The following is a 16404-nucleotide window of genomic DNA, read 5'->3' as shown; positions in this document are numbered from 1 at the left end:
ACTGCCTATTTCCATTCCCATTCCATTCCTAGGACACTTTCCGCCATTCCATTCCAATTCCATTCCGGGCTCTGATAAATCTGGAATAATTCCGGAATCATACCAACTCCGGAGACACAACTCCGCAGCCCTGGTTACCACACAGTTAAGCCACATTTTCCCCCATAGAAAATACATGGAGCTCCGCAGGTCGTATCCTCTCTTAAAGGGACAGTCGCATTCTCCGAGGTCAATTTCGAAACGAATGCGAATTCTAATTCCTTGCCGACCACTGACGTGGGCCCGAAAATACCATTTCGATCCGAGGCGTACTTTTCGCGCAATCCGATGAAAAAGAAAACGGAATCCTTGCGCCCTCGCTCTCTAAAAGTGGGAGCAAACGTTACTCGGATAAGGCCAATCAGCGCGCGCCCTGGCCAAATGCGAGCCGCGCGCCTGTTTGGCGATCGAAGCGAGGGGAGCAAACATGGAGTCGGAAAACGAGAGTGACGTTTCTCTGTCTGGAGGAGATTCTGACGAACATGTTAGCGTTAGCGGCGACGAGCTAATGCTGGATGATGACCCATACTCTACGTACCCAATGCCTCTTGAACCCGCCGACCATGCACGAGATGTGGCTGCGGCTAACCCGCGGGATGACATTTTTAGGTGACGTATCTCTTTGCATGGTTCCCGTCGGATGTGCGAAACAGTTTAGAATGTTGAAATCGGCGGGTGTCTGTGTCGAGTCTGCGACCCACAGGGGCCCGACGAGCGCCTGTGTTGCCATTCTGTTGCCAGGGCGGTAGAAATGTGCAGCAGTGCCGCCGTGCAGTGGATAACACAACACCCATTACTCAGGGACATCTGCCTCCGTAGGGAGCTTCTAGTGGTTTACGCGCCTCAAATCTGCCGCTACGATCAACATTTTAGGCGACTCAATCCCCAGGACCACAGGTAAGCCTGCTGCAGTGCTCTCTCGTTTGCTATATGATTACGACCATAACTAATTTTTGGTTTAAATGACCCCCCATCAAGATTCGGAAGGGTAGACTCGGGTGCTAGTCGGGTGTTGTTTTTTATGCAAATTGTCGCACCTAAAGTGGGCAAGGGCTGTATATATACAAAAGGGCGACTATTCTCAGCAGCTTTTTGGCCTACACAAGTTTGCCCCCATAAATCATAAGCGTGGACGACAGCCGTGGAACGATCCAGAGAATCCTGGTCCAACAATACCATTAGGAAAAATGAAGCAACACAGCCGCCTCAGCTAGTCTCGACATGCTCTCAATTATGCCAGTTAGCCATGCCCTGATTGGCAACAAAAAAACCCTGCTTGAATCCAGTGGGAATTTTAAACTCTGAAGGAAAGTCTTACAAGTCTGAAAACAGAAGCATTTGAGGTGCCAATGAAGGGGGGAAGCATGTTACTGAAGAATGTAAGAGTAACATATTTTGAGAGAAATTGGATTTTGCCAAAATTGAGGGAAGCTGGTTTGGGAGGGAGTTAGCAGTTGGAATCGGGCTCATCCTGAAAGAGGCGGACATTTCTCTGTTGTACTATGTTGCACACCTGCCAACCTTCCACATTCAAAATGCGGGAGGCCCTGGAACTAAGGAATGAACCCTATTGAAAAAAATGATCCTGGTGGACCATCAAGGCTGGTGGTCTGGTGTGTTATTGGACCTTGGTGGCCACCAGATGTGATGGACCACCAGCTCTGGTGTTTTGGTGCGCCACCAGACGTGGCTGTGTGACGTGTCATCAAGGCTGATGGTGGGACGAAAGAATGCACCAGATATGCTCCCTTTCAGCATGGCACAGCCATAAAATAAGCTTTGGAAACTTATAGATATAATTCTGTAGATGTGTTCAAGAAAAGGTAGTCAAGGCAGTTCTATATGTGTATAAAAAGTATATTTTTTTTGTATTCATGTCTTGCGTCTTCGGCGAAGATCACTTTTTGGCTTACATATACTCTCATCATGGACGTCTTCTTTTTGATGTCGTTGGCATCTGTTAAATTCTTCTTAGATGTGAGGTAGTTCACATAGGCACGTGTGTGGGAACATGAGAAAATAAGTATACCTGAAAGATTCACAGCATTGGTGATCAATGTCTAACACCACAATGAAAAGACCGGTCTGACAAAGCAGAACCCGTAAAACAAGTGCTACATCACTGCAACATAATCACTTCACCTACACCCTGTGCAACCAATAAAAAATAGTTGCACACATTGATGGTCACCTGGCAGAATAATTTGAACCCCACTACACGTACTAGTGCATACGAAAACAGTACGTAATATACTCACTCCTCATAGCCTGAACTTTCACAGGGGATAGCGCAGGGAATGTTGCTGTTTTTCCTTCTGCTTTGGCCCTGTTAGAAAGTGTCCCGCTGAACGTTCGTTCGGCCAGCACCTCTGATCCCCAAATTGAGACGGCGAGTTCTTTAACTTGATCTCCTCTTCATGCCTGTTAAGGATGTCCCACTTGTCTTTCGGAATCTTAATTCCACCTTCAAGGTCAACCTGAAATTTAGCATAACAACGCAGCTGACAACGTACGCATTCAAACTGCACCACCTTATAAGGTGGTTAACCACTTTTCTCGGAGGTGGTGCGTTTGGACTCTGTTCATGGTAAAAGGTGCAATGTTTCCCACTCAGTCATTTGGAAAACACGGGTTCTCAAACTGGCAATCCCATGCATAGGTCACCCACTGTATGTCTACGTAGTGTTCTTTGTTTTCAGGTTCTATGATTTTTCAAATTTGGTAAAGAGGGAAGAAATCTGTTGATATTTATAGAGAAGAATTCAGGTGCTATGATCCCTGCTTGATGCGCCATCGGGGAAATTTCGGTTGAAACCAAAAGCATACGCAACAAGCCACTGCTGCTACACTGGGATGAGAAACGAGAATCTTATATATGCTCAAAACTGGGGAGTTAATCACCTTGGTATTCAAACACTTGTCTGAGCTCCAGAAAAACTCGCCTTTGATTCGTACGGGGAGGGGGGATTATAAAAGGAGAACAAATGGGTTGTTACACATAGCTCCCTTTTGCTGATATTACGACAACTGTTCCGGTGGTCCACCTAGAACGACAAGTAGGATGACTGCAAGGATTTCGGGTAGATATCAGGTTTCACCCGAATTCTTGAAAACTTGTTCAAGGGGAATTAACTGTCATGAAAAGTCAGGTTTAACCCGAAAGCAAAGAACCCTGTCTACGTAGCCATATTACATGCAAGCAAAGCTAAATCACATAAGTGATTTCCACAAAAGATGACGCTCCTGGTTCAGCGGTAAGCAAGGGAACACATCAAACACGATCGTCTAGTTCAGGAGTTCAAACTGGGTTCCGCGGAACCCAGGGGTTCCACGACACCATACCAAGGGTTCTGCGGGCAGCTGCCGAGAGGGCGAGCTACATGTTTACTGGCATACTGGACGCACTTGCCTATTGAACACGCCCCAACTTGAGTGCTGAAATACTGTTACTTTTCTGCTCCCCGCACATTAAACGTTTCCTGACTTTAGTAGCATGGCAGGATCGTCATGCGCAACTCCAGCCTGCCACGGTAGCGCGCTTGCGTCGCACTGTCAACCACATGGAGCACCTGGCACCAGAGTAATGAATGACGAATGCAACAGATATTGAGGTTATTTCGTCCACGCTTGATAGAACGGAAGATCATTTCATGCTGTAGAACTGTGACGATCGATTGCGAGGATATATCAGAATAAATCACGCCGATGAGGCAGAATCGTGACGTTCGATATCTGGTTGATCACCGCTGATATCTCGAAATAAATCACGACATTCGATTCCCAGGAGATCACCGCAGACACCTCAGAATCAACCGCGACATTCGATTCCCGGAGGAGCACTATGGATACCTCAGAATAAATCACAATGATGAGGTACAATCGTGACGTTCGATCGCGGAATAAAATCCGGGTTCTAATTTTCCTCCGCGTATTGAACGCACCCCCTCAAAGGCATGATGTCTATGGGTAAAAACGTGCGCATTATATGAGAGTAGATAACGTATCAGGAACGCGCTCCCTAGCACATTATATTCACGGCTAAATCCCACTGGGGTTCTTCCCAATGTAGGTAATTTTTTGTTTGGTGAAATAAAAATAACTGTGTTCTATTATTAATTTTGTATGATCCCACTTTTGTTCTTGGAAAAGTAGATCCTGCAAGCTGGGCGCGGGTTCCTCCAGTATTCCTGCAAGTCTGGAGGGGTTCTCTGGGCCCACAAAGTTTCAGAACCCCTGGTCTAGTTAGGGCACTCTGCATTAGAGGAAGGAGTTTGCACTTCACTCGCCAGGCAAAATTTTAGTGACGGACCCATACATTTGAAGGACTAGTGATTTCAAGGACTATGTCATTAATACAACCACATTTCTGTAGCACTATTTACGTATCTGCCAAATGAGACTCTGCTCAGTGGGACATCAAAAGCGAGCATCACAGAAGTCGAAACATCTCTTACAGCATCACATCCTTCAGGGAGACACGGAGAGGTTGGCCCAATGTTTGAACTGCCAGCTTGTCCAACTGAAAGACAAAAATTTCAGCTATTTTAATGACCTTCTGTAGAATTACCAGTAAGGAAACCACCAAAATTTTTAATCTGTCAATAAATTAGGAGGCAATTGCTTGACTGCCACATATACAACCATCCATCGCCCAGAAAGTTATGTACCAATCACCCCGTAGGTATGAGACAGCAGTCTTCAGAAAGGCTATTAAGAATGAAGTGCGCTACACCATGGTGTGAAGGCAGGGACCATATGATACTGGCTTACATCCTACAAAAGGATCCTCTGGAAATAAATCGCTCTGGGACCCATTTTCAGGAACCTGCGCCGTAGCAGAGGATGGGGTACCTGTTGCACAAATAAAGTCAGCTAGGGCTGTGTTTCAGTGACATTGAGATGCACTTAGCTATAAAGTTTGGTTGGAGTGCAAGTGCAAAATTCGAAGTTACAAACAGAGAATCAGCACCTACCATTATCTAGGAAGCACTCTTCTTCAACCTCAGATGCTGCAGTGCATGGTTCTTCCATGGTTGTGTGGGTGACGTCCTCATGTTGAGTCTTATCTGTTCCAATCACAGCACATATAAAATATATAACCAGAAGAAGAGTGAATAGACTATCACAGAAAAGGTTAGAATCCTGGTCTGCCTTGTATTGTGAAATTCACAGTATTTTAAATGTAAGCCTGTGCAACTCCAACGCTGTTTTGAAGTATGTGAAGTGAATGATGAAAGTATATGAAGTGAAACGTATTGGCAGATATTTCAAACCCAAATGTGTGTGCAGTACACCTTTCAGCTTCTCTTGCAATGCGTCATTGCAGTTACCAAATTACTAGCCATTTCTAGGCTTGCCAGTGGTCAAAATCACACGCCAGGATATACGCCTGCTAACCTTTTCAATTACTTTCATCTTCCATTATACTTTTTTTTGTTCTCAGCGTTCAGGCCGTCCTCGTTCTATTTAGAAATTCTAAAACCCTTCGAATGTCCAAGCACACTGGGATCATCTGACATGCAATGCGTGGGAAATGCCTTTTTGCGTGCTTTCCACCAGCTCCGGTGGCGCAGCGGTAACGCGTGCGCTTGGAGACTGGGAGGTCCGCGGTTCGAATCCGCGAGCCGGCTGTGCCGTCTGGGGTTTTTCCTGGGTTTCCCTCAGATGTGTAATAGGCGTATGCCGGCACAGTTCCCCTGAAGTCGGCCCATGGACGCAGCTATCCTCCCCCCCGGTCTTCCACTTCACCCTTTCCTCCTCTCCACCATCTTTCCCTTCCCGAGAAACATGCCGCCTAATCAGGCAGGCAGACCTCTCGGGTTCCTCCCAACGACACTCCTCCTCCTCCTCCTGTGTGCTTTCCCTGTTTGCTAGCACTGGCCAGCTGGCCTCCACTTCAGGCTTATCTGCACATATAAATTTTAATTCTGCATAAGTTATATGAAAGATAGAGCCCTCACTTATCCACACTGCAAATGTGGTAAGTGTTAACGGCCTAGGCATCTGGATTTAGCAGACACATTTCAGTGAAAGGATATTTAAAGGGTCACTACAAGCGTAAGCTAACAACAATGATGCATGCGCTGAAACAACGTTCAGTGCTTAGCACCAAAGCAAGAAAAAATCCTGTATAATGTCGATTGTAGGTTTCAATTCATTCTGCAATGGAATGAAAGCGAAATTATGAATACCAGTAGAAATTTAAAAAACATAGCGTGCAACGAAGTCAACCTGCTTTTGCATTTTAGTGACCCTTTTAGAAGGAAGTGAGCAGATGTTATAAATATATGTTGAGGCACTACATGACCAGGGAATAACTATAAAAACTTGACGATGACATCCACATGAAGAACTACAAAACACGGAAGGAACAGAGGGGACGATGCTTGAATTCCGAAATGACTTCTTGAGACATTGTTTGCATGGGTCTCTTCTAGGTTCCCTAGTCTTCTTTTCCCATCCTAAGTAGGTTTCAACAAGTGCTGTCACAAGATAGGTAATACACGTGTGCATGAATGTCAATTATTGCTAACAATGCGACTATTTCACATGTCTGCAGACATCGAAAATAATCGCAGCCTCCAGAGGTAATAGACAGACTTCTTTTTACAAACTCACTGAAATATTTCGCACTATTACTATTCTAACACTTCTGCTGTGACATGCATGAACATTCTGTTAAGATGATCCCGATCCCACTCATCTCCATCGTGCCGAACTGCGCACAATTCATTCTCGTTTAGGCAGTCTTCCTAATGAACCTGATTAAATTGCTCCGCCTGTGACTGCGACTATCTCTACTTCTTGCCTAACGATACACTGACCCTGAACGGTTCCACGTAGAGCTGCGTTGTGGCACGTATCTGACATCAGACGGATTTCTGTTGATTACAGAAAGGAAGAAAAATGCAGAATTAATTTACATTACGAATACGATCAGCACCTGTGCTTAAGCACTGAGGTTCTGTGATACATGGTACTCACCAGCATCCAGAGAGCTTTCGCTTTGAGCACCAGCATCCAGAGAGCTTTGTGCAGAGAGCTTTCTGCAGGCACATATTTTGCTTCCTTAGCGCATTTATCTCTTTTTCAAGATAGCGAACATGTTCATCTCTTTCGTTGAGCAAGCTTTTTGGAACTACTTCATCGTCTTCACTGTCAAGGTCTTCCAACATATCCAGCTCCTGCTGGCGGCGCACCTGCAAGCGTGCCCTTTTGCTTTGGCTTGCATCAACCTGCGAATGCCAATGATGTTATACACCCTCCTCTTACAAACAAAACGCAATCATCAGAAACAAAATACAGTTATTTACGGTGTTTAACAGGGGTCCCCCGGCTGCATAATTCATGCAGGTGACACTGTCAAATAACTTTCTTTTTGATAAAGATCCTTGAGATATCGACCAAGAATTGAGCACTAAGCTGCTCATCTGCATATGCTTACTAGTGAAATAAAAATCGTAACGAAAGAAAAGTTAGGTGGTAAGCGAGCTGGTGGTGACGATCCATGACTTGAAAACCTGCAGGTCATAAAAATCCTAAATTTTACGTTTGACTGCAAATTGCCGAGATGCTGAACAAGGAGGGAAATAAAATGTCTTAAGACGTGCATGTAGGTCCCTCCTTGTTCCTTGTCTCAGAGCTAACTATCATGAATAATTAGTTTTTAAACTAAAAACTTAAAGCATTCTACTTTTACATTGGACAATTTTGGAACCTGTTTCATCTACCTGGACCCTCAGCAAAAATTATCAAAAAAGAAAAAGAACACTGACAGTCACTGTTTTTTATAGCAAATAACCGATTTCGTCAGACACGTTTTTTGCAGAGTAATATACTAATGATAAAAGGGCACACAATCAGGAAAGTTGTTGGACAAAATTCTTCGAAGAAGCATACCGATTAGCTCTTTTGCCCACCCAGCGGACAGTTACATGATAATCTGCCTGGCTGACATACAGAGTAATGGCATTAAAGGAACAGCCATAAGAGATGCCACGACACTGAATGACACTGATCACTACTAAATAAGTGTCATCTCTACTAAAGCACACCTCATACACATAATACAGCCGACTTGCATTTTGTTTGGACGGGGGCACTAAAAAGCATTGTTGTTAGGGCGCCACAATTGGCACACCTAATTCAGTTGGGGTTTTGATCCAACACCTGGCTTTTTATTTTGCGTGAGATTTTAATTAATAGTTCCATCGAAAACATCCTGTGGCTAAACATGTTTCTAACTTCTACGAGTTGACAATGAAAAAATGGCTAGAGTTATTAGTTACGCTTCCATGTGAAAGAGTATATGCTTATGAGATGCGGGTTCAATTTGCACGTTAGAAAACTACAGAACACAACACTGGCTGCAGTCGCTGTCTCGTGTAGAAAAAATGGCTCGCTTTTAAATATCGCAATATCGATCTAGCGCACCTTTGCTGGCCTTTTCTGGGAAGCTTGCTGACAGTCCTTTCCGCGGTCACGCCGTCCACATGATCGTAGTCGTTTCCGTTCACCGAGAGACCGAGCGTAGTCTTCTTTTTCTGCAACGGAACCGTGACACTGCTCAAATATATCCAAGGCGGAAAGAAAAGAAGTCTCCACTTCGTCATTTCACTAGTAACTGGTACCTACCTGCCAAGTAAATAACTTCAGCGTCGTAGTATCCACCACGTGTTTTTTCATCACCTGACCAGTACACTTTATGCACGGGAAAATCGGTGTTTCCGTTGAAATCCGTGATGTCGCTTGGCATTGTAAACCCCTTGACATTGGTTATCGGCACCACAAGACGCGCATTGTCGAAAATATACCGGACGTATGCATACATTGCGGACTTTGCGAACGCAGGACAGCATGAATCGCAACTAGCGGGAAGAAACAAAGAAAGGAACACACACACCAACGCCTCCTTATACACACATACATGAGCACAATGTTTGCAGCCACAAGAGAAGTTAAAACGAAACGAGCCGTACTCTAGCGGCCTCCTCACGTTGACTGTTTTTCAACGAGAAAAATGCATGTTTGTGTCAATACGTCGTCTATTATATACAAACTTAACGAACTTCGTGCTCAAAACTGAACATATATCAGCCGACGGTTTGATGAATTATGGTTGCTTCGAACGTTTAGTGTAAAGTTTTAGTACCACGAAGTTTCGCACATAGGCTGCAGAAAGTTATTACATTTTTCAAGTACTGGCAATATTATATAAGTACCGATACTGGTAGTACTATCTTCGTTCCCGTGGGCATATAAGTTGATAGGCATACATAAATAAACGAGTTCCTGTGATTCATTGTGTGTGTGTTGCGTGTGTCTGTCATGTCTGTCTTCGAGCCTCTTGGTTTTCCCGAATAGCTTTCGCATTGAATGTGCAGATACAGCCGTTGTCCACTTCAGTTGCACTGTACTGGTGACAGTTTTATATCTTTATTTCATGGGTGAAAATCACAAAGTACATTGCTTGTAAGATAGCTTGTCAAAATCATCGTCATCGTCTTCAAGCGTGGTGGAGGTTCTCTGAAGTTTCTTTTTTCACCGATTGTGGTGTGCAAATTTTGAAAGTTTTACCCTCTGCAACTTTCTTCGCGGTGCAAAACACCGCCGTGCACCGAATACTGCGCACTACGTCGTATACATGATCCACGTTAACCCATATGTGTCATGAGCGCCGCGAAAGTGCGAAGAAAGCGCTATCTAGAACCAGGTGTTGACTGCGTTGTTCCGAAGCAAACAGCGTGGCGCAGGAAAAATATTCAAAAAGGGAACAACAGGAGACAGACTGAAGGACAGGGAGCGACCAGCGTTGGTTATCCATCCTCACATGCTTCGGGACACAATTTCCAATCTGTGAGCACTGCTAGACGTGCTACAACTGCGGTGGGTGATGTATTACTTGGGGACAATGGCACATCTGGCGACTCGGGATCTGACGGGGATGATTCTGATATCAATGCGAACACTGCTAGGCTTGCTTCAACTGCGGTGAGGGATATTCAGTTTGGAACCGATGAGGCAGGCACACCCTGCGACTCGGGATCTGACGGAGATGATCCTGATATCGACGCGGAAGTTATTCAAGAAGTTGAAGGTCAAGGACAATCTTCTCTCGCAAACGACGAAATAATGAACGGGCCACGGGAGGATGAGGAAGAAGAAGAGGATGCACTCGAAGAAGAGGAGTCCAGCACTGACCGTGACATCCTGCTATTCTTAGAGCATTACTCAAGGCTAACTTTACCCAATAGCACAACCACCATTGCCCAGGCAATTCTTCTGATCCTTGCATATACAGTTGCAGCAGGCTTATCGTGGACCCAAATTGACGGCCTCCTCAAGCTCCTCAATGCTCTTCTTGGCGATAATGTTTTACCGAGCTCTGTTCAGAAAATTGTGGAGCCATGCAAAAGGTAATGTGCTTAAGTTGGATGTAGTTCCGTAGCCGGGCTTATGGCTTTTTCTTGAAGAAAAAAAGCAAACAAAAATATAAAAATAGCACCAATCGAAAGAGCGAAAAATTAGGCATCGACTCACACTGAAAAACAACCTGTAATGTTAGAAAAATGTATAAAAATCGAACTCAACAGACTCTTTTTTAACCAAAAAGTCCGCCATATTGGAAAAGCACACAGATGATCGGCGGCGGAAGAACGGAAGTCTCATACCGGAAGCGCGACAGCGCCCCCTTCTTGCCAAATCACCGGAGGCAAAAGGCGCGAAAACCGCAGACGACAGACGCAGAAGACGCTTCTTGCACGCTTCGTACTCTCGATTCTCGAACAGTTGGACGCAGACATTCGCTCTCTTGCCATGCCCATCAACCTGATGCAGCTCGGAGTCGCACTTGCGACAAAGGAGTCGTCGCTGGAATGGCTCCAATCCAACGGCATCCTCCCGAAAACACGAAAGTGTCCCTATTGCGGCACGGTCCTAGCGGTAAACCTCTCGGAAAGCGAATACGGCAAGTTCAGGTGCCAAAAAAATCACGGGGATAATGGGTCTTTTCGACAATCAGTGACGGCGAACACCTGGCTTGAAAGCACTCGTATGTCAGCAAGACAGGTGATCGCACTGACTTACTCTTACGCTAGGGACTACAACTACGACATGGCTGTCATAGAGTCATCATTCGACGGCAAAAAAACATCACGAGAAACTGTCGCAGATTGGTACAACTATTGCAGGGAGCTGTGTGGTAACATTCTAAAAACTACCTATTCGGACATGGGGAAGATTGGGGGAGACGGCCATGTCGTAGAGGTAGATGAATGCAAAATTGGGAGGCGAAAATTCAATAAGGGGAGGCTCGTAGAGGGGACATGGGTAATTGGCATGATTGACATCCATACTAATGACCTACGATTGGAAGTTTGTCGGGACAACAAGCGCGATGCGATAACACTACTATCGCAAATCAAAAACAATGTAGAAGAGAAGTCTGTAATAATCACTGATTGCTGGAAAGGCTACATGGGGCTCGATCAGAATGGATTTGAACACTTGACAGTCAACCATAGCTTAAACTACATCGATCCGGACACAGGGGCCAACACAAACCAAATTGAGTCACAGTGGAGGCCCCTCAGACAAGAATTGGCAAGGCGGGGCGTCAAAAATGACAGCATGGGGGAGCATCTGTTAGAGTTTTTATGGCGCCGTGATTGCAGGCGCAACAATCAGGGCACATTTGACAAAATTTTGCATGACATTAGCGTAGCATATCCAGGTTTGTACTAAAAAACATCGCCTCAAGAACATGCCAAATTCGTTTTCTGATAGGCCATCCAGGACAACGCCAACCTTCCAGCAGGCTGTGGTGAGTACTTACCGTTACATATTTCTCACATTATGCAATAATGTCAACCACAATAATGCAAATTTTCCTTTTCCAGTGCTTTACTCACTGACAAGCCCTTCAGGTGCACATCTCTCACCCTACATACATCTTCACCACGTCAAACACAAAGGCTCAACCCACCTAATCTTGGTGACAGTTGCACAGTCTACGCAAGCACAGCCTCCAGCAAGTGAAATACGTAGAAACCTGGCCTGACCTAACCTTGGTGACGGTTGCACAGTCTACGCAGACACAGCCTCCAGCAAGTGAAATACGTAGAGACCTGGCCTGACCTAACCTCGGTGACGGTTGCACAGTCTACGCAGACACAGCCTCCAGCAAGTGAAATACGTAGAGACCTGACCTGACCTAACCTTGGTGACCGTTGCACAGTCTACGCAGACACAGCCTCCAGCAAGTGAAATACGTAGAAACCTGGCCTGACCTAACCTTGGTGACGGTTGCACAGTCTACGCAGACACAGCCTCCAGCAAGTGAAATACGTAGAAACCTGGCCTGACCTAACCTTGGTGACGGTTGCATAGTCTACGCAGACACAGCCTCCAGCAAGTGAAATACGTAGAAACCTGGCCTGACCTAACCTTGGTGACGGTTGCACAGTCTACGCAAACACAGCCTCCAGCAAGTGAAATATGTAAAAACCTGGCCTGACCTAACCTCACTAAACCTCATATTACCATATTACAGTCACGGACACTCTGCATAAACACAGCCTCCAATAGCACACATTCCCCGTTTTTCATTTCTATTTTCAACATTTCCTCCTTAACTCGACATTCCTGTATTTTGTTGAATAAAACTCTTTCAAAGTGCTTTTAGATCCAGATTGGCTAATGTCAAATTTTTCTCACTGCTACAAAACAGAACCTTTTCTCTTCTTTCAAATCGTAAAAGACCGCGAAATTCATTAGCAGACGGCTTCTGTCAAACATGTTTCACTCCCCAGTTGGCCCTCAGTGCTCCCCTGCCTTACTAAGATGGCGGCCTCCACCTGTGTTAGGCTTAACAAGGCCGCCACTGTGAATGTACGGCTTTCAATGGTATTTTACAAACGCTCATAAACAACTTTCTACCCAACACTTTTTCATAATTCTTGTATTTTCCGATCCGCTATATCACCCTAGTTCATTCCCAAGTGTTATTTAACTTTCAAACGCGATGGCTAATTTTAAAAATCCATAAGCCCGTCTACGGAACTACACCCCTTAAGTTTCACTATTTTTGCAAAGACTGTCAGAGCTATCTTGGGATGTCTGCCAAAGAAAAAGACAGTGAAGATCGAGAATGTTCCCACTGCAGAGCGAAGCACAGTATAAAAGAGATGCTACGAGATGGGAACTTTTTTATCATGTTCGATTTAAGAGCACAGTTGCAACTTCTAGTGAAGAAGTATCAACGACTGCTCCTGGAGAACCTGGAACGGATACATGCTGCCACATCCGCTGTCTATACCGATCTGACTAGTGGTGCCTTGTACAAGAGAGTGCGTCAGGAGCTAGGATGTAAAGCAAATGACCTTACCATTACATTTTCAACGGATGGTTCTCCTGTCTTTAAGTCAACTACGTCGTCCCTATGGCCCATCCATATGATACTCAACGAGCTGCCCACTATACCTAGATGGCAGAATGTTACTCTTGCTGGACTGTGGTTTTCTCGAAAACATCCCAACATGTTCCTCTTCTTGAAAGCCTTCGCCAATGCATTTAACGAAATTGGGACACTCTCGTGGGTGAACAGTGCAGGAGAGAAAATCGCATCAAGAGTTCATGTGGTCTGTGCTGTCGTCGACTCCCCTGCAAGGGCAGCATTGCTTAATATGAAGCAGTTTAATGGCTTTCAGGGTTGCCCATGGTGCTATCACCCCGGTGTCCATCTGCAAGGTATGTGCTATTTGTCACCTTTGGTGTGGGCTTCGTAGTACAAAGTAAGATACCATTAACGGTGTAATTATTTGTAAAGGACGTGCTAGCATGATATAGTGCTACTCAGATTGCTTGCCAGATAACAAAATACAAGTTCAAGACGATGAAATTATCACTGAACACATGGAAATTATGGAAAATTATCAAAGTTGCAACGGATTGAAGTCGTAACGAGCAGAAGTACGTTTGGCCATACAAGTATGAGTGGCAGTGCGATTGGATTCTGCAACTCTAAGATGAGCATTATATATAGGGTTTGTGGTTTTCGGCATTTATTTTCAACCCAATTCGGGGGAATTCGGGGGGTGTTTATCGGCATTTATATGGGGGACTATAAATCGGTTTTTTTCGGCATCTATATTCCACCCAAAAAATAAATGCCCGAATACGGGCATCTATTTATTTCGCATGAAGGAAAGCCTATTTTGCGCGTGAAGTGACAACGAACCGAAAAGAAGTGAATCGATTCATGGCTTCATTACCAATGTCTTTTATTGCCTGTGCCAAACCAGCAAACAAGGAGACTACCTCTTGTTGTGATAGATGCAAGCGCACATCATCATGCTCGCATCTGTCATAGCGGCTCGCTCCTTGCGATTAATAACACGCAGTTTAGAGAACGCGCGCTCAACATTAGCGCTAGAAACAGGAATACCCAGTATGCTTGAGGCGCACTGCGATAACAAAGGCCAAACAACAACTTTATTTTCGACCTTGGAGAATGGGGTAACAAAGGCCATGTGCTGGAACGGGTCGTCCAAAACTGAATAGGAGATATATCCACCTGAGGGGCAGGGCATACAGCATATTCGAAAAACTCGCGCTTTATATCATCCATACGAGATTCATCTCGTAGAACAAATAGGTCCTCATACAGTGAAGTGCCTTGAAGTACCTCAGGAACGGAAACAGGGGTTACTTCAAGTAGTAACTGGAGGGGAGTAGATAGAGGAATAGAAAAAACACAAAGATTAACTAGAAGGCTAGGGCAGGAGATGAGCGATCGGCTTTTGAAACTGTTTGGGAGCTCCGTACACTCGTGATCTCTTTTTAACACGACAACAACATACCATAAAGGTTCTGAATAGTAAATTCACTAAAGGTAGGTGTGCCACTAAGTACGTGTGCTGCCAAAAGGCGGTCACCGACCGCACAAACACACACCGACCGACACACACAAACGCAAACCGAAACAAGGGCACAGCCCGAAGATAATGCCACGCTTGAGAAATAGTCGACAAAGGGAGATTCCAAGGGGACTTCTCTTTGCCGTTCCAGGAATGGCAGCTGTCAGGATACGAGAAATTCGGATTTTTTCGGAATATTCCGAATCTGAAAAAAATCATTTGGGGTGTGTTTTCCGGCATTTTTCGGAAAATGCCGAAAACCACGAACCCTATACTGTTAATGTACTGATGATTAGTTTCCATATAACAGTATGCATGCAAATAAAATATTTAGCGAATTTTGTACATCTTTTACTAAAAAATATATATTCCTTATCAGGAAGCCTGCGGTACCCCTACAGAGAGCACGTGCAGCAACGAACACATGTGGAAATAGCTCGGGACATGAAGAAAGCAACACGCACAGGCCAAGTCGTCAATGGAATCAAGGGGCTTAGCCCTTTGCTTTATCTTCGCAGTTTTGATGTCGCATGGGGTGCCTGTCCGGATTATATGCACTGCGTGCTTGAAGGAGTTGTCAAACAAGTGACAGAAATATGGCTAAGTCATTCAGAAGCAGAAGCATATATTGGTCGATACGTGGATGAGGTTAATGCACGACTATGCAGGATCCGGCCTCCCATTTCATTTTCTCGTCTTCCGAGGGCACTGAATGACCGTGCCTTGTGGAAGGCGACTGAGTGGAAGTCTGGCTGCTCTACTATTCTCTTCCGTGTGTTCAGGGTATCCTACCACATTACGTTATCTGCTTCACTTTTCAAAGTTGTGTCATGCCGTGTTTCTCCTTATTAGACAGACCATCACTGAAGATGAAGTTGATGAGGCTGAGCACGTTCTCCGTGACTTTTGTGTCAAAGTGCCTCTGCTTTATGGTGAGGGACAGTGCACATTCAATGTGCACCTATTACTTCACTTACCGCAAGCAGTGCTAAACCTGGGCCCATTGCGGAGTACGTCAATGTTCCCCTTTGAGGGAGCCAATGGAGATATTGTGAAGAAGGTGACAGCATCTAACGGCGTGCCTCTTCAAGTAACGGAAAGATGCCTCATGGACCAAAAAGTTGACATAATAAATGAAAGTGTTGAACTTCCGGAAGCATGGACACCACTGTATGAGCAGTACAGGGGTACAAGAAGGAAATCTTCTGTTTGTCGTGTCCTTGGGTCACAACAATTGCCAGGCAATGTGACAACTGCAATTCAGCAAACGTTCTTGAGAGATATCGGCAACGTGGGAAGTCTACAGCGGTTTCTCCGGGCACAGATCAACAGCTGTACATTTCATTCTGTGGAATATTTCAGGCCACAAAAGACGTGTTCGCAGTTCATAAAGGTCGACAATGGTGGCTACTATGAAGTTCAGCAGGTCTACAAGCAACTAGCGACAGAT

At 45.0% G+C, this 16404-nt stretch overlaps 2 protein-coding genes across 3 annotated transcripts; one reads left to right on the top strand and one right to left on the bottom strand.

The window, feature by feature from the left end:
• Nucleotides 1-1881: 1881 nt before the first annotated feature.
• On the bottom strand, nt 1882-8940 carry LOC135395610 (uncharacterized). 2 transcript variants are annotated; one of them, XM_064626714.1, is made up of 8 exons: nt 8674-8940; nt 8473-8582; nt 7024-7274; nt 6864-6920; nt 5013-5105; nt 4494-4558; nt 2298-2516; nt 1882-2068 (listed from the first exon to the last, which is right to left on the bottom strand). In XM_064626714.1, the coding sequence occupies exons 4-7, from the start codon at nt 6907-6909 to the stop codon at nt 2316-2318; spliced, it is 405 nt and encodes a 134-aa protein (XP_064482784.1). In that variant the 5' UTR covers nt 6910-6920; nt 7024-7274; nt 8473-8582; nt 8674-8940; the 3' UTR covers nt 1882-2068; nt 2298-2315. Both variants share the same exon structure in this region; 1 of them encodes a protein (XP_064482784.1).
• A 3445-nt stretch (nt 8941-12385) lies between these two features.
• On the top strand, nt 12386-16404 carry LOC135395609 (uncharacterized). The gene is made up of 2 exons (XM_064626713.1): nt 12386-13785; nt 15334-16404. The coding sequence occupies exons 1-2, from the start codon at nt 13152-13154 to the stop codon at nt 15804-15806; spliced, it is 1107 nt and encodes a 368-aa protein (XP_064482783.1). The 5' UTR covers nt 12386-13151; the 3' UTR covers nt 15807-16404.

Source organism: Ornithodoros turicata, chromosome 5 (genome assembly GCF_037126465.1).
Source record: "Ornithodoros turicata isolate Travis chromosome 5, ASM3712646v1, whole genome shotgun sequence".
Classification (NCBI taxonomy): Eukaryota; Metazoa; Arthropoda; class Arachnida; order Ixodida; family Argasidae; genus Ornithodoros; species Ornithodoros turicata.
The sequence above is the reverse complement of the archived record's forward strand: the minus strand, read 5'-3'. Positions and strand labels throughout refer to the sequence as shown.